The 24,885-nt window shown below is 39.7% G+C and overlaps 1 protein-coding gene across 12 annotated transcripts in view; it reads right to left on the bottom strand.

Annotated features, from left to right (window-relative positions):
- nompC (no mechanoreceptor potential C) overlaps nucleotides 1-24,885 on the bottom strand; it is a 104,808-nt gene that overhangs the window by 44,506 nt on the left and 35,417 nt on the right. For all 12 annotated transcript variants that reach the window (XM_022809677.2, XM_086990213.1, XM_086990212.1 and 9 more), the window contains 2 exons: nucleotides 19,033-19,175; nucleotides 4,918-5,019 (listed from right to left, as the gene is read on the bottom strand). In XM_022809677.2, the coding sequence (XP_022665412.1) occupies nucleotides 4,918-5,019; nucleotides 19,033-19,175 (245 nt within the window). The remainder of the gene's footprint in view (nucleotides 1-4,917; nucleotides 5,020-19,032; nucleotides 19,176-24,885) is intronic.

Raw genomic sequence — 24,885 nt, 5'->3', positions numbered from 1 at the left:
GTTTGTTTGAATACATGACGCCAACGTAAGAATTAAGGCGCAATTTTTTGAAAGTATTATACACTTTAGATATTGAGAAATTACTCCAAATAGCAGACAACTTATTGTTATGGTAGAATTGGCCCTGTCTTTAGGTAGCCCTTACAGGTACTTTACAAGTATAGGCACTTTGTGACCGGGAACGTTTGTTCCTTCAATGTGTTCAATTTTGTTAGCTTCTTCGTATTTAGTGTTCAAAAAACCGGACATTATCAACCTTTTTTCAGGCATTTACAAATAATTTGCTTGTAATATCACAGTTTGTATTGAAATTTTGGAACGAATACGTTTCGTCCTTGGCGCAATTTTTTCATGTAAATTCATGTTCAAAGATACTCTATCGATTGGATATAAATAAAGAAAATAAACACAAATAAAACTGATCACGATTTTTCGGCTTGATTTCACTGATCCCAGGCTATATTTTCCTTGATGGCACTAATTCATAAAGTTTGCACCTCTTTTTGCTTTTTGTATAAAATAAATAAATATATATATACATATAAAATTTATGCACCTTACTGCTGACAGCTGGATAACTATCGATGTTTAATAACTTTTCTTCTGTGGTTCTTCTTGACGGAAACAAAGTAGTGACAGATTCCCGGTGGGATCTTTATATACACTGACAAACAACACGACATACTGTAAAAACGCTACATGATTCAACAATTTTGCCGATTTTACCTGTAATTTCATCTCGTAGTTAAACTGCTGCAATCAACGACACCTTTGGGAATGACTACAGAACATCTGATGTTTGACTTTTAATGAGCCCCCCTATACCTTTCAATGTGATCTTGATAAAAAGCGACTGTTTTTTCATTGTCATGCCAATTTTTCAGTACGTAACCGTACTTAAAATATACAATTATCTGCAACTCGTGTTTTGTGAACGATAAATAACCTATAAATAGCGTCTTATTTAGTTAACGGCTGATCTAGTTTTCTGAGGTAACATTTAGACTAATCTATCATGTCGGCTCGCAGCTAAAGTTATCACATGTTATCGGGAAATAAGAAAACTACTTTGGAAAGTGGATCGCAACATTTCCACTTGGATAAACAGCTTCTCTTTTTTAAACATCTGATTTCAATCATACGTTTGTTCGAAGTCTACAATGAAGATTCAACTAATCAATGGCGAGAAACATTGTACTTATGTATATCGTAGCTAACGATCTTCATATTAACCACTTCATTTATTACCGAAGAAAGCTTGACTGTGGTAGAACTTCAGGTCTACCTCAAGCTGTACATTTCTCGTTGATTAATTGCTAACTTGAATATATATCGCGATGCTTCGAGTACATGAAGTTTAAACTTCTGATTTTAATACACGCATATTCTTGGTTCATTTTTCTAACGTTTATGAAAGAAACAGGTTTGGCACGTCAAAAAACTATCAAGTAAGTTATAATTAGCATACATGTATTAATACAACTTACAACTAGTCTCTATTTGACGCTACTTAGACGTTGGGCCATGGGTTTATTTTTACTAGATATGATCTCGGCGTTAATAACCCTATACCGGCGTATAAACAAAGTCGTTCTTAGATACGGAATTTTCTTTTGTAACCTTTCTCTCCTTATGGCGCACCTATTTCTGTTCCTTTCGGGGCCACTCGAGATATTATATGGTCACCATGTTCCATTGACCAGAAACGACGTCAGGATGAAACGGAAGTCTGCCATATAGGAATGATATTGAACACCACCACACGTCTTCAAGTTCACCCTCACTTTGACTTCTATCTTTTCCGGTGCATTTTTGCATGCCTTTTTTTTGCATGATTCCGTTTCTTCGCATGGGTTTTGCTAACTTCCCCCATAGAGATTCGACCCTGCTATTTGCAGTATACCCGCTTGTCATTGTTGAACGCTTCGTATGAGTAACAAAATACCAGCTAATATACTCGTATTGTCTTTATATAGAAGAGGAGGTAAGATAGAAAGTGGTAGCCTGATTCTTCGCAGGATTTAACCAACTAATCTTTCGACCACGCTTAGTAAATGGCAAAATGACGTCTATATTCCTTTTGCGCGTTTCCCAATTCGAAAATGCATCTCTGATAAGTTTATCTGCTCAAATGTCTGTCCTGCCTATGTCTGTCCGTCTGTATAGATAGTTTGAACTTCTCTCTTTACATCCCCCCACTGGGCTTGGTGTACTACGTACTCTCTCTCTCACTCTCTCTCTCTCTCTCCTCTCTTTTACTATATATATATATATATATAGAGCAAAAGAATATATATATATGAAAATAGAGTAAAAGAATACGCAGTGCTGAGACGGAAAGAGATAGTCGACTGGAACGCAAAAAAGAAGTGGTTCACCTCTTACTTAATACGAGTCTATGCGTCATAATCCGTTTTTGTGGTTGCTTGCCCTCGTATCCATATTAGTGCAGCAGTAATGGGTTTGCTTATTAAACATAGAGATAGGTAGTGATCTAAGTTTGAATCCGGACGTGATGCATTTTATTTCGTGCTGGGAACTAGCCAACTTCAGAACCGGACGTTAAAATTGAAATATTTCAATATGTTTGGGCATTGTACTTGCCGAACATTCAGAGTGACATAACCGTAAGTGCCACCCATGAATGATACCGTGCTAACAATGACAACTATTTACAGAATAGTCAGTACGGTGAGAATATAATCAGTACTCGCGATAGTAAAACACTTAAGACGTTAACGACTGTGGTTTTACAGAATAGCTGGTAGGAAGCGCGTGTATTTAGGTCTATAACTTTGGATGAGAAGCAGTGCTATAAGTTTTGGCAGTGGCAAAGCAGAAACAGGAAAGCGACGAGAAGAACGAGCAGCCATGTGGTTGGACGTGAATTTATATGTGACAACGAATACACGTGAAATGATATCTCGAGCAGAGACAGAATGCACAGACAGAATGTTCTATCAGAAACCTGGTGGATGAGGGGCAGGATGGGTACAACACTGTGACAGGGGTAACAACAAACACAGCGGAATCACAGCTGCGTATAAGCGTGGTAAGATCATATGCGACGCACATCAAAGAATAACAACAACTAAAATCAAAGGACAGAAAGAGGAATTAGGGGCGGGAGGCGCAGATGGACAGGACATTCTTTTCGAGCAATGAAACTAAGGTCAAAATTATCCGTGATGTCGTCGTTGTGTGAACAAACCTACAGATACGCACAGCAGATCGAAGCACACGGACAACTAAAACAATGTAGGTAAGCACATAAACAAATGCCCGAACAAACAAGCACACCCGAGCCCCGATAGGAGGCAAAGAAGTTGGGTATGCTTTCGTTGGTGGACGCCAGCGTTTCCATCAACAATATCGTGGACCATAGCAGCTAAGTGCCGGAGGAGCAAAGATAAACAATAACATGAGCAACAAAGACCGCACTAATGGCAATAGGACCAATTTAAGCAGGACAAAAAATAACGACAACAATGTCCAGGGAGCGAACAGTACAGAAGAACGAAGAAAGCCAATAAAAAAAAGAGCGACTGTGTTTCGGAGTCAGACACTACCCTAAAGAAAAAAATACATATCAGCATGTAGGGGCTAGCAGTGGACTCAACGAAGATTTCCGCGAATAGCGAGAGATCTACTGCTGGTACGTGTAAAACTTGTGGAAAAGCAAAGATGATAGTGCCGGTTATCACAGAAGCCCAGCAACAGAGCTGCACCTAGGTTGGACTTCTTGATTCTGTTGTTTATTAGTATTCGTCGATTATTGTCCAGGGTACGGGGTTTGAGTAGATTTAAGGACTAATGCGCTCAAAAGGGAAATACTAGGTACCTTATGTTGTTTCTATCGTAGTTTTGGATACATGTCCGTATATAGTAACCCCATTTAGGATGCGTTATAGCGCAAAATAAGTACGTTTTTTATCTTTATGATTGCAAACTGTGATCTATCTATTATAGAAACTATTCAACTGTATTAAAAAAATAGCTATATAAAACCCGAACCACATCGACAAACATTGCATCAAATGGTCTTTTTTTAAATAACTATATATAATTAATATTAACAATCAGAGCTCTTTTGTGGGGAAAACTTATATGTATATGACATCAACTTTACCCGGGTTTTACCTTATATGTACATACCTTTTTCGATAAATGCCGTATATATATATATATATATGTGATAAGATACTGGCAACATGGCTGGTGTAATTTCTTGCAAGTACATCGGTATATGAATTAACTTAGCTTCAAACTTTTATTTTGCCATTTTTTGTCAAAATATAGAAACAACGGAATGTTTTTATGGCTTCTTGTTCGCAATGTGTAGGTATCATAAAATGCTCTATATGGCTACGACATGTTTAAATTTTAAAGGGATACCTCAGTCTTTCAAAGCTTCAAAAGCAGATGTACCATTCCTGATAACGATGTTTGTAACGTTTAAAAAACAAAGACATATACGCTTTAAATTTGCCTGCACATGAATACATAATAAATTGAAATCGAGTAAAAAAAACGTACCTAATGATAAAAGCAAGACCCAATTTCCGAAACGAACCTATTCCGAAGCAAAGAACTGAGAAAAATTTTCAGAGAAATTGAGTTTTGAATATTTTAATACTTCATGCTCTGCTTGTTATCGTTCAGTAATTTTCATATTTGCTTTAGGAATTAAATTGATCTGAAGTAAATCAGAATAAGTTGTTAACAATTCTCCGCGGGCCCTGTGACACACTGAGAGGTACCAGGCTTGAGCTTGGATACACAAGGGGTACATAATTATTCGTTAGACTGATTATAGCTAACTAGCCAACTATCGAACTCTCATTAGCTAACGGAGAAAATAAATGACATAAAAAAAAAAGAGACAAAGAAATAGACGAGCTGACCCGTTCCACTCACCTTGGCTCGTGCATTGACATTTTGTCCGAGGTCGAGGAATTTGTCGGCTATCCCCACTCGGCTGTCTTTTACGGCGTACATTAGTGGTGTGAGGCCCGTTGCCTGATCCCGTAATGGCACAGGAAAAAGGAGCAAGGAAAATTATTATTGCAATGAATGTTAATGAAAATCATCAGAAATTCTTATCTTGAAGCTCCTGTGACACGCTTTGCTTTATTCTATCAAGTATAACGGTAATTTTGTTTCAAAGGACAAATGCTATAGTAGAAGAAAAATCAAATGTACTATGTAATACTTACTTCTTAATTTATGTGTGTAATAAATATACTATATGTTATACATGCATTGTGTTTATATTATTCATCATAAGAACTTTCTTACTTAAGACCTGTTCTCTACCTGTGATAAACATTACGTTGTTGAGTACAGTGTATCTGTTGTCTGCTTGATTAGATCAAATTGCAGATATTATTCTTGAATCTGTCAAACTAGAATCTTCAGAACTCTCAGTTCAAAGAGGAAGAAGCAAATGTGCTCGGGTTTGTACTACTAGCAAACGTTTTACTGAGGCGTCGTCGTTGCTGTTAGATGTCGTCCCTTTCTTCAATGAACGTCTTCGCCCATGTTGGTTTAATATGGAACTATACTTTGGCCCTGCGCCAGAATCCCAGGCAGCTAGTCGTCAAATACTGCTCTCCTAAGAGAGAGGTCATATGGTCACTTGACAAGGACTCCTGGAGTATATGTCTATATCTCAAAGCCATTTCGATCCCGCTGGATAATTTGGGCGTTATCTAAATACACTATAGCCGGTTAAAAAGCTATGCCTAAACGGTGAATGGGCACAACCTAACCCTTGATTCACGACGCATCATATCAGTGGATTATATTAGGGACTCATCTTCTCCCCCAATAGAACGTCGACGCATAGTGAAGGAAGAACATTGATGTCGATGCCGGCCGTTGTTCGCGTACTGAGTAACATCACGTAAACTGTTCACTATTGAGCTGCTACAGCTACGAGATTTAATGAAATTGTTAATTAGCTACGCTAATCATCTTGTCAATTCGGCATGATGAATGAACGCATTATAGAAAGGCTGCTACGGTGACAGGCCATTGACGCGACAAGAAACCCAGTAGCAGGCTTAACTTTTCCAATTGCTAATGGATTGCACTTCGGCTTTGCCATTTTTCCAATGTCTATTTTGTAAGATAAAGATCAGATTTCTTGTTCCAGATATATTTGTCCTTTATGCACTCCGTATTGATTTTTAATCACCTCTCTGTATTTTTCGTCCGCTACCCCCCTTAAGTATTACTTATAACCAAGCATTAGCCAAGAATCACATTCTAACTATTCAGGTAAGTGAGCGAATGTAATTAAAGAGATACATGTAACTATTCATTCTGGCCTAGTTTTCCCGTGGGTGTGCTGACTACTAGTCGCTGAACGATTATCGGTGATGCGTCAAATTTCCTCTGCGGTATCCGAAAAGATCGGTCATCTGCTGTAGCGTTTACTACCTAGATCTTCTAATAACACCGTGCGTTTATCCCCATATCGAATCAACTAGTCAGCCTCAAAAAGGTGGATATGTTTGTAAAGCTCCGCGTACCAGTACACCGCAATGGACGTGGCAATAGTAAAAAAATAATAGAAAAATAAAAACAAACCGTATATATATATATATATATATATATATAGGTGATTTAGTAAGTGGTACAGCGAGCTAAGATGGTTTGGCACATTTATCGGTATATTCGTTTGCCCGATTAGAATCATCTGTCGTCATAGTAACGAAGCTGAGGGCTTGTGGAAGCTAATCTTCAGCGGAAAGGTCACGTTCTGACCGCGATGATCAAAGCGTAAGTAAATGAATGAGCACGTGTGGAAACCAGTCATCATTACCGTTGTTGGCTGATATTGCCACATATCATCTATCTTTCAAAGAGACTCCTGTATGTCTGATTATGGATATTGTCAGTCAAATATGGAAGAATTCCATGTCCGGATAGAGCGATAATAGCTATTTATCCTTATATCAATTACTGGGGGGCAATCTTAACTACCTTAGGTGCGATTTCGTGTGTGCATCATCATTTGTGACGCTTACAAGGCAGACAAATGTAAAGGAGCGTCGCAATACTGCTATAATAACTGTTACAGCTGATTCGTTCGCTCACATATACAAACTGGTTCCTCGATTTCCGCATCTGTTTATCGCTCTTGATATGTCCTAGCCTCGTTCATATGAATTGAGCGCCTTGCTTCTTTTTTATTATATGTAAGTGCTTTTTGTATGGTAGAAAGTTTTCCAAGCTTCTACGCAGTCTGTGCTGCGTTTCTACGTCTGTTGAGATTCAGCAGCAGTCGCAAGATAAGTGGCCAGCTGCTTCTGGACGTAGAAAAGCAATTCAGGTCACTGACTAGTGTATTAAAGTTCGTTTGTGGTATATGTAAGCCAGTCAGGTTCAAAAATGATGTTTACTGCTCCAATGACCGAGCAGAAAACGTTTCGGCTACATTTTACGGCTTATTTGTTCTATTGACGAGCACAATTTTTGCTTGAATCCTGAAAATTGAATCGTCTGCAATATAGAACCGCATTTATGACGCGCACACACTTCTAAATAGAGTGCACAAATATGGCGTAAATATTAAACGTTTAAGATTCGATTTCAATAGCTAACCTTGTCACTAAACAGTGTTATTTTTATTATTATATTATAACAGATTAGTTTAGTTGACGTATGGCGTAATGTTTTCACTATAACAACAAAAGACCTGAGGGTAGGCCATTAATGGAGGCAAAAATCCTTCTACGTTGGGTGTGTTTCTATAGTGACTCAAAGGTCAGGACAAAGAGCTGCTAAGTTTGATAGTATCTTTCGATTCGGTAGGCCATTCGAGCATTGGCTTAATGCAGTTTATTGCCTTTTGTTTATCAAGTCGCTTCTCATGGCATTTTTAGGTTAATTTTTCATTAGTTCAAAAGAACATTGTCTACAGAAGCTTGCGTAACCACTGATTCGGACATAATCGCTGCTCATTGCACACAATTTAAGTAAATTTACTCGGCAGAACGACCCTGAGCAGCTGCTGATCTCTAGCGATAAATAAAACACGTCCTTGGCCTTTTAGCCCGTCACCATTTACAAACCACTTTTATCTAAGGATTAGGCCTTTTTCCTTAAAAGTAGGGAAAGGAGAATAATAATTTGAGACAGATGATCGCAAAGAAATCCTATTCACTTTTGTCCTGGTTATCTAATAATTAATAAACAGCGTGTACCTACGAGTATAATCTGTAGCTTTGTCACTCTGAAATATTTTTCTTAACAACTTTCCCCCGAAAGCTTATATACCTAAGGATCATTAGGAAAACCTAGTTCTTCCTGTATTAGGGCATGTAGGCTTCACGCGTCGAAGCGCGTTACAAGCTATAGTACGTTTAGTAAATAACAACCAACGCTTGTTTATGGTTGAGCCGGTAGTTTTCGACGCCTTTTTTCAGCTAAACGGCTTAACGCTCCGGTCTCTAGTATCCCCCTTGCTAGACAATAAGATGCGTTGGCTTAAGTTGTAAGATCCGCTTCTACAAGAATCTTATCAAGCTTTGTTACTTCCAAAAACACTGGTCGAAAGATGAGTAAGTGCCAGGTCACGGGTCCTCACTGAATACGCATCATTTCGATGTATGGGAAAGTAATATGGTGACTAGTTTAAATCACTTTGTACTGTAATCATACTTATCAATGAACTGAATTTATCTCTTGTTAGAAATGCTATGTTGTTTTACCATTCTGGTAACATTAGGAAGCCTTAGTTACTATATAAAAAAAAATTGAATTCCTGCTTTATCTAGATATATAAGCCCTATTGCGGAAGCTAAAATCCAGACTGAGTTTACGTGCCACGAATTTCTAGGAAATGTGGCATTTTAAGTGTGCGACTAACGCAAAGTGCGGAACCGTTTACAAGACTCTCGTGCAAAGTCGATGCATCGACCCTCAGTCTCTCGTACCAATTTCTAGTTGCTTTCGTATAGATGCGCTCTCTGAAGTTCAACTTTGTGACACAATTCCACCCGGAGGAGCTCTTGCTTAGTATCAACTTCCCCTCAAAGACCGCTGAAGGAATAGCCCGACTATGCGCCAAGACCCTATCCCCCTACGCACAATATTTAGTTTAAGAGGGGGTTAAAATACACTCATAGAACCCACTCATAGGACTTCTCATCGCTGGAAAACGCTGCTAGGAGTAATATAAGCGAAATTTAACTTGGTAGCATGCGCGAATGGCAACCATGAACCGCTGAATCCGTCAACTACTTTATCAACCTTTGCATACGTACGTAAGTATCTCCTACAGAACGGTGACGGCACATTTATTTATTGGCTTGATAAAGCGCAATTGTCTGAAAATGTTACAGTCTAAAGTGCCGTAAAGCATGAAATGTCTCGCGACGATACCCCGTGAGACGTTTGTTATTTGTATTTAATATGGGCTTTTAACAGGCAAATTGTAATGCTTTACGAATATGAATTCTAACTGAAAAAGACTTTTGCGAAGGCAAATAAAGCGGAGTTCAAGGCTGTGGTAGAAGTCGATCTATTTTACCCAAAGTGCAGGGGTGTCAGCACTTCGAGCTAGCACATGTAAGCATACCATATTTGTTTAATACCGTATTTATTTGTGAAGTCAAATGAATGAGGCGAAGAAATTTGACAAATAAGTGCTCGATGATTTGAGCGACGATTGAGCAGAGAAACATAAAGCTATTTGGTTCTCCTTTCGTAAAGCCTGTCGTAAAAACAGTGACCTCCTTTTTGCATAGAATTGTGACGTATGATAAAAAATAGATCCCTTGGGATAATGGCAGACGGTGACATTAGTGTGTCTATGCAGTTGTACGTGCAGGACATCGTCCTTAAGCAAACGTACAGCTGTAAAAGCTTATTTTCGTTCGTTTGTTGGCGTAATGCGGGTGTCATCCCCTACAGCTACATGAGTCCTAGTCCGTCGATTATTGCTGAAGCCTACTGCCAGCTATTGGACATGATAACACTTACGCATTATGCAGACAATATTACTGAACGGAGATGAACCCTTTTTATTCATGACATTATATCACGACAACGCTTGACCTCGTACCACAAAAATTAGGCTGGTAAAAATGCAGGTGTTTTGGTTGGAGGCCTCTTGTCAAACAGTTCTCCCACAATCTACCATTATATATTCTAAAATTTCGATAACCTCTCTAGAGTAGAATTATCAAAATCGCCTTTCAAGGCTTTATGGACTCTGGGAGTAGATCAACATCAAATGTTTAATTACAACATTTACATGGCAGAAGGTCGAAGGCCGTAAGGGCGCACACCTCGATCGAAAGCGAAAGAACTAAGCCTCTAGAGAAAAATTTTAAAAGTTAAAGTTCACAGTGTTTCCGTGATGCTGAATGATCTAATAGCTCGAGCCTCATCAAACGCAGTATGTGTTTTTAAGTTTTTCTTCTACATACGGCGTCTATGCATTACGCCGCCTGTCTAAGAAAGATGAACTTTTTCTATCCCGTAGCGTTTGAGTGATTCATTGCGTATTACCCATTATGATTTAGAGCCATATCATTCATATTGCTTTTGTATAATCTTCCACGCGACTCTTTGATTCGTACGCGTCTCAAATCCAACCAGAGAACACACGCTCGGTAAAGATCGATTTGAAAACTAAAATACATTGATGTATCCATAAATGTTTATGGGAAGTGCGCTAATTTGTTCAATTAAAACGGTGCAGCTTTCTGAGTGAAACAATTACGAGGCGCTGGTACCTATTAGTGGAACTTTATTATGTAGTTTACGGTCAGTACCCAAAAGTGGCTCGTTTTTGTATTACTGCGACTATTCTAAAACTAAAACGCCAATTTTGATAACAATTTGGCTGAACTCCTAACACTTCACTTATGAAAAAGTTCTCTTCCCTTATAATAGCATTGATTACATATGATCCTTCTGCCGCGTCTGTTTATCTGTCTGTGAGATGAGAAGATCGTTTATCCTGGAGGGGGGGGGGGGGGTAACAACCTCCTATCTCCATCGGTAGAAGGATGCGGCTATCATTCCGTCAAAAGCGGCGCTAGACCGTTCAAGTGTTAGTTCTCGTACAGGCAGTAGCGGTTCTCGATGATTTGGGCCTTCCACGCAATAAAATCTCCTCCCTTATTTCTCAGCAGACGCTCAGACGATAAAGCACCCGTCTTAGTTCTTGTAAGTAGAAGTGACACATGGGATGTTCGAATAAATCGACCTTTAGACCTATTTGACTGAAGAATAAGAGCGCCAACACTGGCTCGTGGTGCCCACATGCACGTGAATACTAAAGCATATATTGTTGGCACAGGTACGAATATTGCCTGCCTGAAAGTGAGCAAGTAGTAGAATGGTTGCGAGGGTCGTTAGCATTGCGTAAGCCGAGCGCCACTATTACTTGATAGGTGGGTTTCATTCCATTAGTGAGGCAGTTCCGGAAGGCTTAAGGTGAAAAATGTAGCTTCAAACGAAGTTCACAACATTGGAACAAACGGCCGATCATTGTCGAAGGAACTAGTAATATATATATTCAGTCACTCTAACGCTACGCCAAAGGCCAAAGCACATTTACGTTTCGAAATTTCGAGTTCGATACGATCGAAAATAAAATCATATCCCCCTTGACAAATCGAAGGATAGCGTTGAAGCAATTGCACACTACAAAAATTAGGTGTTTAGCTGGCACACAGATAGCTAGGTCGGCAAAGAGATTGCAAGGGTATCGATGTAACCGATCTTCTCGAATCTGATATAACCGATCTTCACAACAGCCAAGAACGTCGATCTTTTAAAAAACTAATGATTTCTTCGGCGTTATACCACAGTTTGATAGAAGATAGGGCATTTTTGCCGGAGCTCCAGAAAATATCACCTTACCTAAGCAGTATCTAGCGTCCACGTCGTCTCCCGAGAAATGATACCGCGATAGCCATCTGAATAGAGTTGTAATATCGTCACAAATTAACTAACAACTGATTCTATTGCTACGGTAGCTGTCGCTATATAGAAAAGAATTGCTTATTGTGATTTGCAATGGCATTAATGTACGAAACAATGTGCACCCTACACGTCTGTAGCCTGTATCTTCTGTCGCTTGTGGGCCATAAATACCTACTACCTCATTATCCGCCTTTATGGATGGCTGCTCCACATGACAAAAAACACTACATTGACCTGATGTCGGATGTACAATTCTTTATCGGGACAGAGATTTTTCGAATAACCGCTAGTGCGGTAAGGCGACTGAGGTAAGGAGTAGCTGAAGTTAGATCAGCGAATACAATGTACGCTCGCAGTCTTGTCTGAAGATCTTCGTCATGTCGATACATAAGTGGTAGATAAAGCTTCGTCTTGAGACGTTTAACTAACAGCTTGCAGACCCATGCACAAACGATCTTAAGTCAGAGAGTTCCAGGGCAACCTACTAATGTCAAATCTGATATAGCTTAAGAGAAGATAGAGAAGTGTATTGTAGGAAGCCCATAGCAGCCGTTGTAACTGTTGTACTACTAAAATGGCCTCTTTCATATTACAGTTGACTATATAATGCATAGAGTGTGTGCCCGGCTTGACGGCACCGAATCAGCCGTATGAATACACAAATTTTTTGTGTGTTTTTTTTTTAATTTAATTCGATAACTTATGTATAACAAGGTGGCGAACTGAGATACGACTACCGCAAAAAAGAATATTTACTTGCTGATTGAATTATCAACATATTTTTTAATATAGTACTTAACAGTCCCTTTTTTTAATAAAGTATAATAAAACAGATCATCAGTGCTAGTCCTCACACTTACAACAATATGATCGTCGTCTCAAATCACTATATATTGTTTCGTATAACCAGTAGTTCAAAGATAAGGTCATCAACAATTTTGAATCTATTCCGGGCTTATTAAAAGTGCGGGAAGGCGGCCTAAAAGAGCAGTACACAGACCTGACTGCCAGGTGGGAAAAACTCGTTTTAAAATCGCCCTATGGGAAAGCGATTTTCCCAGTAAGTTTCTCAGCCGCTTGTCATTGGAGGGGGGGGGGGGTCTGGTAACCTGTTTTGGCGCGACCCCAAACAAATGACTATGCAAAAAAGCTACCTAAAGGCCACGCGAAGATTAAGCCCATAATATAAAGAAATTACATATGATCACGTTCTACAGAGGCATTTTTTTCCCTGTCATTCGATATTCTAGCATATGAAGACAGAGCTCTTTAGTGACTCGTAAAGATCTACGTTAGCGAAAGCAATTTGAAAAGATTAGTAAAAGGAAACGTCAGTTAAGTATTCTTCGAATATAATGGATATACAAGGTATGTTGTCTTTTAACATACAATCAGATGTTTTCGACCTAATACCTATCAAGATATTGAGGTAGAGACGATGTCAGCAGAGAAATACTTCACATTCATAAGGGACGAAAGGTTCGTATCGATGGAAATAGGTTGTTATTGTGATTAGCATTGTTGTATCGGATCGTCTATCGTACTATGAGAAAAAATGTTTGGACAAGGTAAGCATCCTTTAAATGTCACTAAGGAATTTTTATGGGGAGCAATATTGGACACGATGGCGGTCGGACGGGGGTTGTTCCAGTATGTGTGCATGCAAGCGACTGAAATGGACAAATAGGAGTGCACCGATCATGGCAGGTGCTGGTCATTATATAGTATTCACATGATGACTCCGACTCAATCCCACTGCTTTACATCGAGCTACCCATCTACAGTAATAGGCATGTAAACAAATAATAGACCAAATGTAGGCGAATTCTAACCCCACCTGTTTCCTCACCGCACCCATGGACTCAACTTACACATCATCTACCATAAGAGTGACTGCTATATCGTATGCTTTTAAGAGGCAAACGCATACTTTTCAGCAAAAATCTTCTAATCTAAAGTAGTATTTTCGCTAGAAGTCGAGTCCTTGTTTTGCGGTAGATACCTTCAGAGCAGAAATAAAAGCAACATCAAGAATTATGTTTGGCTTTTGCTGCGTAGCCTGATACCCTCGATTGATTGCCATTTACCAAACATTTTACGATGAAAATATTTACGATTGAATTTCACTTTCTACTGACATTTCTCCAGACCGGAATTACGTTCAGGGATAAAAATTGTTTTTACTCGCTAGGTGCTTATATTTTCAAAACGTGTTCGTATCAGCATTGCTTAAATTGTAATACTTTTATGTTATTTTTTCAGTTTTCTTACCTACAATAGTGCAAACTCGTTGTAGTAAAACTAACTTGCTTAGTTCGTCTCAAATATCTACTAAGTCGACATATTATTTTATAGTTTGCCCTAATCGAGGCTTCGAGGCGGTGGATTCTAGTGGTTTGTCCTTCAGACTTCAGAGCCCTTCTTGGGCTTGGTCGAATGGTTTTATACTAAACGTATACTGATGGATTAGGGAAAGAAGGTTTTCACTCAATTTTCGTCGTAAGTGATTTCGATGTTTCAAAAAGCTAACTGCGCGCAATAAGGCGGAACATGTGTTTTTTGTGGACAACTACTTGCTAGCCCCAAACAATAGATGTAGCACATGCCGCTAGTTTCAAAGTCAGACTTGCTGTCGCCTTGTTTGGCAATATCTACTTATTTGGCTAGAGCCAGCTTCGTTTAGGTCTCCCGAAAATGAGGAAAACCGGTCAAGAATTAGTGATAATTAGTTTTTACCAGTGACTTATTGTTGTTTTGGAGTGCACGCTCGTGCATGACCAGAATATCACAATGCCTCGTGTGTCTGCAATACCGTATAGGTTTCAAGCAGAATCGTTCCATTGTTTTTTGGTGCCTGCTTTGTACACCTCCGCGCGGATACTCAAAGTCAGCGTCTCAACTACAAGGCAACGTTACCCGAATCGAGAAGAGGGCGACGACCGAATGGCAGATTTTCGCTTGCTGTAACAATTGTAATAGATTGCATACTGGGGTCCCTACTTCGTTCTTCTTTCCTTTTGATTGAAATACAGCACCTCAAGTCAGCATTTGCCGTCGTGAGCATTTTCTGTTCTTTAGATTTCTGCCAGTACTCAGCAGTGGTGTTACATTTCCCTCGTCATTTTTTTGTCTCGGTCCTTTTCTCCGACTGTACCCACTTAGCTTAGACAAGGATGTAGTCTATCAGGCTTGCGGCAGAGATCAGGACAAGTTTAGTCGTACAATCAGTCGCAGCCGTAGCAGCAATCCGATTTAGCACAGCGACCTCCGTGACCGACTGAATGTCCCTACCCATCGCATCTGCTCCTTCCCTGGTTTTCTATCTACTGACATTCCTTTTCGGGCCATCATTATTGAAGGTGTCAGTACGCGAGGCATCGTGGCCTCGCCTCCGGACACCTTTAATTACGAAAACTATACTAAGAACAGCATAGTCCACAATTTTCTCGTTGGAGCCAGCCCAAGCTAGTTATCCAGCCTTTTTTGCTTTAGGCCGAGTAAACAGCGGGTTTGCTACTGGTCTGTGTTTTAGGCAAAAAGGAAATGTTGAAACGCTTTCGTTATTTGCATACGTTCCGAGTTGAACGGGAAAGACAGAGCGCGGGCGCGGCGATAAATGTACCGATTAGTTGAGCCGCTACCAGGCCCATAGCTTGGCTAGTCTAGATTCAACATAGTTTAACCTCTGATCCAGGCACCTCTTTTGCTTTAATTTGGTTCAGCCGATTAAAATCTTTAGCAGGGCTTCCATTGACTTCAACAGAGGCCTTTGTTTTCCTCTTTTATTTCTCATCGTCAAGAGACCTTAACGTTCTTTGCAAGCTCGGCCGACCCTTATTGCTAGAAAGACAACATCCGTCAATACACGTATCGAGATTACTATTACTGTTAATGAATGCCGATACTCATTTGCACCATCGCTACACAGTCGTTGTCCACGCTACCTTCTTCGACTTGTCCTTATACACAATTCGAATGGCGGTTTTCCCAACACTGCCATTAAAACAAGAAAAGACTTATAGTCAGATTCTACTGCTGTTAAAGTTCGCAGCGTATAGTCGCTAAATGCAATAAGATCATCATAGCTATCAGCCTCAACACCGTTTCTTTTTGCTGTCGATGGCGGCTAGATTAGTAATGTTGACAGGGAATGGGTGAAACAAAAGAGGGGGCAGGATACTAGCCATTTTTACTTTTTACTGCTTGTGCGCGAAGATGGCCAAAGTAAAGGCTTCCTGCAGTATCCATTATCTCTGCAATAACCCTTACTCCAGATCTGAACCCTGTCTCAAATGTATTAGAAGGCTGATAAAGCAGGAGCAGTGGGTTGGACCAGTGTTTATATATTTTTAAATTACTCTCTTTAAGGTTTACACCCAGTTAGACAGTACCTCTTCATATATGCGTAAGCTTGTGCTTGTCTCGCCTGTGCTCATGAGCCTGTCGCGGCAGTGGCGGTGTTGGCATCATCGACGTCTATATACCATCATCACTGAACGTCAACGAGCGAGCGAGAATGCACACTCTCGAGTTAAAGAAGAACTAGAGCGTCGGAGCCGAAGGAAGCTCTAAATTTTGAAAATGACGTTTCTGGCCAAGCCTCCGCACTGGCTGGGCGGCAGAGATGCCCTTAACTTGTTGGAAACCTATATTTGCTAGTGAGGGTACAGGGTTTGACTTGCTGAGATCCGTAGAGGTTATAACACATACTTCGCCTTATCTTGAGTAAACAATATCGATTCAGGGCGTAACGCGATGATGTTTGACAGAACACTGAAGTTGAGCTAGTAGCTGCAAATAAGAAGACCGGGCGTTAGCGGTAACCCAAGTCCTAAACTCTCCGATGGATGCTAGTGCGTAAAAGGAGGAATGAGCGAAGTGTTTAATAACGGCAGTTGGTGGGTACCGATGGGGTCCCTTCGTGTGTGCAGTTCTTCCCACTAAGATCGTATGCTTTGATTTCCAGCTACGTAGAGTCCTGCTTACTCAAGCAAGAAAGGCTGGTTCCGGCAAAAAATTCGAGGAACCAAACGAGAGACTTCACAATGGCGATTAATGATTCCTCTATGTGGCTTTTCATAGACGAGGGAGAGACTGCACAGTGCACCCGGTAGATGGATATAAAGTTCGTAACTTTCTGTCTAGATCTGAAGATTGTAAGATTTACCTTGCGTTATCGCACATCGCCTATGGAAAGCCAGCATTGCCACCAGTTATGCTGGGCATTCGCTGAGAAGCTGCGAGCTATATTTACTGCTTCAATAGAACACTGAGCGACAGAAGACCAAACGGAGGACGACGACTAGGAACACCGCGAGTTCATGTTTGAACGCCGTATAAAGGGTCAACAAAGCACTGGCAGTGATATGAGTGTAATAATAAGCTGTGGCCACTACGAGGATAGGCCTACAGACGACACTTTGCATCCTTGGCGAAGGAAATACGATGCGCTCTGTGTTGCCCTTGACGAAAAATAGAATGAAACGGCAAAAGATTACAGAGGGAATACGAGAGGTAAACTCCAGGGTGCAGATAACAAGGTTTAAGCCACTTTAGCCGCTAGGGGGTCCGTGTCTATAAATAACAAAAACTCTGAGTAAATTTAAACCAAAAATACATTTTTTCCAACCAGCCCGCTCATCTGGCGCTCGAATAAAGGATTTTTAACGGGAGTGAAAACCCGATTTTGTATAACTGGAATTTTATAGAGGGCTTTTAAAAACTACTTAAGATGGCATGCCTGCACATCGACCTAGTAGCCATTAAACCATCATTAAAATTGAATAAGTATAACGGCAACAATTATCACTGCTTAGTGGTAAGTCAAAGATAACTTTTGAATTAAATTTAAATAATACAGGTATTCAGCTATACGTCTCACAATATTATATCGTACATCACTACAGCAAGCACTATAGTTGACGGTCTGCAACGTCCTGCCTCATCGTTTAAGTTAGTAAAAATAGACCTATTGCACAATACAGGTCCTTAGACTATAGAGCGCATTATAGGCTATAAGGACAGCATTGGATCGTAGGCACTCATGCGATCTTTATGTAATTTCACTGTTAAATTATGGATGAGTGCTTATTCTAAGTGGAACCGCGTGGCAATTTTATTTTATGTAACTTAATGATCCGTTTAGGCTTCAGAGATAAAAAACGTGCCGCCGGCTCTTCCAAATGACTTACGTAATTGGTACAATTTAACAGGCTTAACGAAAGCTGGAATCAGGCTCAAAGCGGTAAGTTAGCAATTCATTTCTGCTGTACTTAAAACCTGCTATTTTAGTGGTTGAAAAAAGCGCAGAAACATAGATTATTATTATTAAAAACTGTAGTTTCCCCCGACTGTACGACAACAGCTTTAAGCAAAGGGTCTTTTTCTATAATATTCTTGTTTAATGCACATATATATCTGTAGATAAAATAACCACCAACATTTTTGTTAATCTCTCTGTTTTGTTCGAGGTGAAAGATGACCCACTTCCGTCTATTAAATTAAACTCAAAGACAGCCGTGCTTACAGACGGCTATTTCGCTGTCTCATAACATATGAAGTATAGACTATAGAGACCTAAAGATATAACTCGTCGGAATCGACATAAATGTCAATACCGTTTAGTATACGCTGGTGCTCGAGTGGACCCCACATTCTGAGACGGAGTGAATTTTCACGATAAGAACTTACGGACGAAATAGCTAAAGTATATCGTTTTGGAGATACGCCGCCACCTATGCTATCACAAGCATTTATTATACACAAATTACTTTAACTTTTTTTAGACTGACGGATATCTAGTTTCAATCAGTAAGTTCCCAATATTATCATTCCAACAGAACCGCAAGAGTTAACTGAATAGCTTGAAAAAAGGTTTATATATATATATATATATATATTACCCGCATTGTTAAACGGTTAAGTTAAACGTTGGCAATTTTCGTTTTGTTAACTTGTGTGCGTAAGTAAGAGATTTGAGGCTAGGCTGTGAATTGTTTCATTAAGTCCCTGGCGTGTCATACTTAGGATTATTAATTTATTGAAGTAATTATTAAACTATTCCGTATGTAGAGTTATACACACCTCATCCGCAAGATCAGGCGGGAGCATTCCTTTCTCGCAATGCTTAAGCAGTGCGTCCACTCCTAACCAATCTCCTCGTCTGGACATGTTCATTATTTTCACGCAAAGTTCCGCGTGGTCGGTCTGCCCGGCCCAAGTCGCTCCTGAAACGGATAACAATAATAGTAGTAAAAAATTTCCTTGTCATTTGTAGCACTTCCAACGGTCCTACCCGTTCCTTAATTTGCAAATGGATGAGCAATCAGGATGCTCTAGCATTTTTCGATACTGTTCATCGTTACATGAGGCACGGCATGGTCGTAAAATCGGTGGTCGGTTGACCTTTAGTAGGCTTAGAATCTATTCTTTATAATTTCAGTAATGAGAGTTAGTTACTGTTTTGTTGCATACTACACGGTTTGTATACATATAAAAGTTACATCTATCTATTTCTGGAGCAATCGCGTGGCCTTAAAATGCCTATCGACCGCCGCATAAGCAACATAGTGGCGAATATTTACTTGACGATATTTGGCTCGTCCAACATAGGAGTCCCGTCAATTCGAACTATACAAACTAAGCTTGTTTCTATAAAATGTATTTTTCGACCGCTCACCAACTGATGTATACATGGCCAAAAATAATTGTTTTTTCATAAAAACAGCATTCGGTGTTTTCTAATCCCATGTGACCTATCGGTGTTGTATCTTATCCACGGTTGCAACAATACCATCGATTGACTGTTTAACGCGCTTTCACCGCAATGAGAAGTATACGAAACAAATAGGTATATTGGCTTCTCATATATTGCAAACAGTTTTCATATATTTAGGCTCTCTATTAGGTAAGACCTATAAGTGCACGCGCACGCGCTCATAAAGGTATCGTATCTACGAGGTGCATAGTGAATTCGTTTCTTCGTTGGCATATGTTTAGCATTGATGATTTTAATCTGCAGCTTTCTTAGATATTTTCCTCTTCGGTATTCAGTACTATTTTCAATACGCTAGGCGGGATTTATGCTGGCATGGGGTTCTATTTGATCGCGGCACTGAAAGGCTAGCATCATATCGCTGCCCTAGCAACCTAGGATTTACTCATTACAACACTCCTGAGTTCGATGTCCATATATAAAGGCGCACGCACTCACGCGCACGACCTATATTAACAGTAATAACAACAGCAAAAACTAGTCAACGCAGGAGAGGCTTGTGGATACAATCAGCTGGGAAGAATAGGTGCGCAAGAAGAGAAGAGGGAAGGCGATTCCTTCGCAGGATACCGCTGTTTTAAATATCGAAAAATGTTTGAATTCCATTCGTATAGCGACTTCAGCAGCAGCAGCATGCTTAGCATTAATCGCAATAATGCCGATACGACATCAGCGGATGTGAAGTCCGCTGAATTCCAGAATACGGGTCGGAATAGAGAATAGCAGTACTTGATTGCTATACTGTGTGATAATGATGGCTTGGGTCGCCGTAATAACGTCCGCCCCGTTGCCAATCGGCGCTAGTAAATTAATTGCCGATGATTTCTTCAAAATCTATTTTAGAAATTTGTAAAAAAAATTATATTGGTATGGCCAAATATTCGTTTTTATAAGCATATATTTCAGATTAACTTACAGCTAGAAAATAACTCGTAACTCATGCGACGTATCTTCTAAATGTACATGTAATCAAGTGGAAATCAAGATAAAAGGGTACAAGTATGGCCGTGAGCGATGTTTTAGGGCAGATGCGGCAAAATCTTGCTTCGTGTCTTATGGTGTGAATTTTACAGTTTCCTATAGTTAAAAGGCTATTCTCAGATGAGTAGGGGGGCAATAGGGGTCATTAAACCTTATAAAAAATTGTAGGTCATTTCCTAATGTCCGATATATGATCTGTTTGATCAAATTCTATCAGCTAAGCATGTGCGCGTTGGATCTTAGCAGCCGTATAATTAATGTGCCCAAAGCCATTACGGAACATGCAATCATCCCGCTTTCAACATAGGATTTATTAGAATAAATCCTGTATTGCCGCAGCACACAGCTTGTATGATAAAAGATTAATAGGAACGGCAAAAGGCAGGCTGATAGCAGTGAGGTAACGGTAAGTTAACAGCTGGGGTAGTGTAGAAAGTTCTACCCGGAAACAAGCAGATGCCGTATCTCTTTCATCCATCACCTTACTGTTTTCCTACCGAGAACTTCGCCTTTTAAACTGTGCCATTGTTTTCCTCTCATGTATAGTACCAACGTTCGTCTTTGTTTCGTCTCAACACTAGATACCCATTAAAACGCCTTCATACCTATAGCCATCGCATTTCATCTAATATCTCGAAGAGAACTAGTACAGAGAATTGTTGTATAGCAGACGCTACTACAGCAAGTGAGCAGCTCAGAATTTCAACGTAAAGCACCCAAACAACAGGTGCACGTCACCCAGCCAGGACCGCTTGAAGTGTATAAGTAAAAAAAAAAAACTGTGTCCCCTTTTTCTGTTTGCTGCAATGCTATTTTCGTCGCGGAGGATACCAATGGTTGACCCAAAGTACCCCAAGGGAGGTATGTTCCGCCTAGTCTAAACTCTACCACCTCTGCTTTTTCGGTCCACTCTTCCACTTCTGCGGTTGTCACTCGCTGTTCCGACAGCAAAGCAGAACTACTTACAAGCTGTTTTACTTTTGTTTTCTTCCGGATTACTATTTTTCATTGTTCCCTGTTGTTTTCGCTTCGGTCTTCTGATATGATTTGAGACCCCTGCTGGAGCGCAGGGGAATTTACCTTATTTCATAGACTGTCAGAGTAAAGCAAAGTCTGTCTTACTCGCGTAGACCATGTATTTCTGAAGGTCCCTCGTTCAAGGAACGTTTTAGTATAGATGTACGTACCAAATTATCATTCATTACAGCAATCTATTACAAAAACATGTTCTCACTTCCCCTAATTGTAGAAACCTCTATTTATACACATTAAACGTTAGCGCTTTGTCCGACTCAACAACAACTATATGTAAGGCCAACAAACGTTGTGTAACCTTGTATCTCATGGTATAACATGGATTTCGCACCAAACCTGCTGTAGCCAGCTGAGCGATATTAATTATAAGAGAGAAACGGGGGATTTCATCTACCATCGATCGTATAAATTTAAGGTAAAATTTATGCATTTTTATGCCCTCTTCCGTGTATGGTAGAAAAGACCACTATAGAACTAAAACAAAAGTTGTCCAGATGTTCTGGATCTGATCAACGTAAGCTGCAGATAAACCGAAGGTAAACAAAGTAACTAGCACTTAGTCAAAAACAAGGTCCTGACCATACACCTAATAAACACTATCCTACCTTGTATCTTATTTAGCACAATAGAAAAAGGTGAAGACAATCCAAATTTGAATAAAATCAAAGTAGTATTTCTATTTATATTTCAGTCGATCATCTAAATTTTTGTTTCGACTTGCATTTGTCTTGAAGAATTTCTGTTTCTATTGATTCATCGATAGACCGAACACGAAACTTGTAATAATAAAAAATCTAAAGCAAGTCTTTCGCCTTCCTTCAAAAATTCGATTTGTACAAAGACAAATAAAGCCAATTATTAAGTGTTATTTTTTCCTCGCGTAAACTTTCACAATAAACACAGAAACACTGAAAAATAGTACTGGTCACTACGGTTTAGTTACATTTCAACTTCGTTGCTATCAGCGTAACGGCTGGCACCGCGAAGCGTCACTTCATTGACTATATAGTTCTATTTACGATTAGGGATCCTGAAAAGGATGTACCCCGAAAACATCATGCGAGTGGTATGGTATATTCTAGGCGGCTTTAATTTTGACAACATGAAGCTTTACATACGGTAACACAAGTGATGATAGTACATCACGATGTGCCGAAATGTTCTCTTCTATTTTACACAGTACAATGTCCATTCCGCTGGTCGAGCTGTGCTTGAGGCTGTGCATAGTTAACCTAAACCATTGTTGTTTGGGATGGGATTTATACAGCGACAGTCGCTTAATCCCCTACGGAACGCAATCAGCTCTGTACCGCCATCTACCACTGCCATCCGTATGAAGCACGAACCGATCACAAAAATAGTACCAGACCAGGTTGCTAAATGACGTTATGTGGCCGAAAGTGTGCATCCTGTGTGGTGTTGCGTACTGTAAATGGGCCTCCAGCTAGAAAGAATAGGTCCCTCGTTTGGCGCGCACTTCTGCAAACGCTACATAGATTTGCATTGATGTTTGCCGCAGTAAAATGTTACAGTCAAATGAGGTAGGGCAAAGGTAGTAAGTCACTAAACCGACTGGAAATAGAAAGCTGAACTTAAAAGCTTGCATGGGTTACGTTTATTTGTTTAAGCAGAAGTTTCCAGTGATTCGGAAAATTTGCTAAAACATATTTTTATATAAAATGCACATATATACACTACATTGAAAAGACGTTTTGCAGCGACATTTTAATCTGGTTCCTGAAAATGCCATACGCGCCTAAATTTTTTACACCTTAATTGGATTAAGGATATTTTGTTTTCAGACGCTACTTAAAGAAATTTCTTGTAGTGTGTCGTAAAGACGCAAGTCCGTGACGATTACATGAGATAAGCCAACATATGATAAGTAAACACAGATCGCCAAAAGGGTGTACAAGCTAGGCAAATATTTTTCAGTCAAACGGTAGACAGTCACTGAGCTCTATAAGACACACACCATTGTTCATCCAAAAACTCTCGAAGCCTTCTTCGATAGGAAGGTGCTTCCTTGACATGATAAGCCCCTTTGATCACCTCGAAGGTTATCCACGTGAATTTTGCCGAAATAGAAGTCATGCAGCTTATACCTATCTACTACGACATATGAAAGTAATTAATATTTACTACGCAACTTGTTTTACGAGCCCTTTAACTATTGCTTCTGCAAGAAATACTTTGTCTACAGTTAAAATGGAACATTAATTAGTGTGTATCGAATACAATCTGGATGACTGAAGACACAGATCCGTGTTTTGGTAGACATCTGGCCGACTTCGGTTAGTGGATAAAAAAAAAAAGTCTATAACCGTTCTGAATTACCATCGTATCGTATGCATCCGCGGCTATTATAGAGGCTCAGTTTTTTTTTCGCGCAACACAATTCGATGTAAGAAAAGGTCGCTCTTTTCTGCAACGAGAGCGCAAAGAGAAGCAGACGTCCTTGCGTCTGTGTTTTTGATCATCGCTCAAAGTATGGAGAACCCATTTGTCTAACTTAAGACTTTCTCAATTTGATCGAAATCGATAAGCATGCTATACTTGCGTACACCTAAAACTAAACGCTAACATCTGTGCACTTTGAGGTGGGTCAACTTCCACCACAGCTCTCAATTTTTCTTAATTGACCTTCGAAGGGATCCTCCGCGAGACCTCTTTTCAACTTCAAAGTTTTATTCTCAGATTTTCTGAACCAACAGGTTATGCAGTGTTAAGCAGTGGCACCTTTTGCGAATGCAAATGTTCTATTGATTTTTTTAATTTTATTTCTACTACTCTAATTGGCTTTGCCGCCATAGCTTCAAGATACTTTCAACAAACACTTAGCATTTTTGATTATCTATTAAATACAACTTATTTGACAGAAGCGCAAGTGACGATGTCTCAAATTGGATGGTCCCAAATTTCAAAGGGTACACGTGCGTCTTCGTGGCGATACTGTGAAAAAAGCTGGGCGACAGGTACTCGACAAGCCGCAAGTTAATGTTACCAATGATTAGAGAATATGGCATGTAACGATCTGTGTCTGTCATGCTCACCTTAAAAAAAGTCGTGCAAGAATAGAGATTTTTGCCAATGATAAACACTTATCTTTTTTTTTTTTATTTATAGAATTTTGTTAAGCATATCTC

Source organism: Varroa destructor, unplaced genomic scaffold (assembly GCF_002443255.2).
Source record: "Varroa destructor unplaced genomic scaffold, Vdes_3.0 BEIS01000005.1, whole genome shotgun sequence".
In the NCBI taxonomy this organism is placed as follows: domain Eukaryota; kingdom Metazoa; phylum Arthropoda; class Arachnida; order Mesostigmata; family Varroidae; genus Varroa; species Varroa destructor.
The sequence above is the reverse complement of the archived record's forward strand: the minus strand, read 5'-3'. Positions and strand labels throughout refer to the sequence as shown.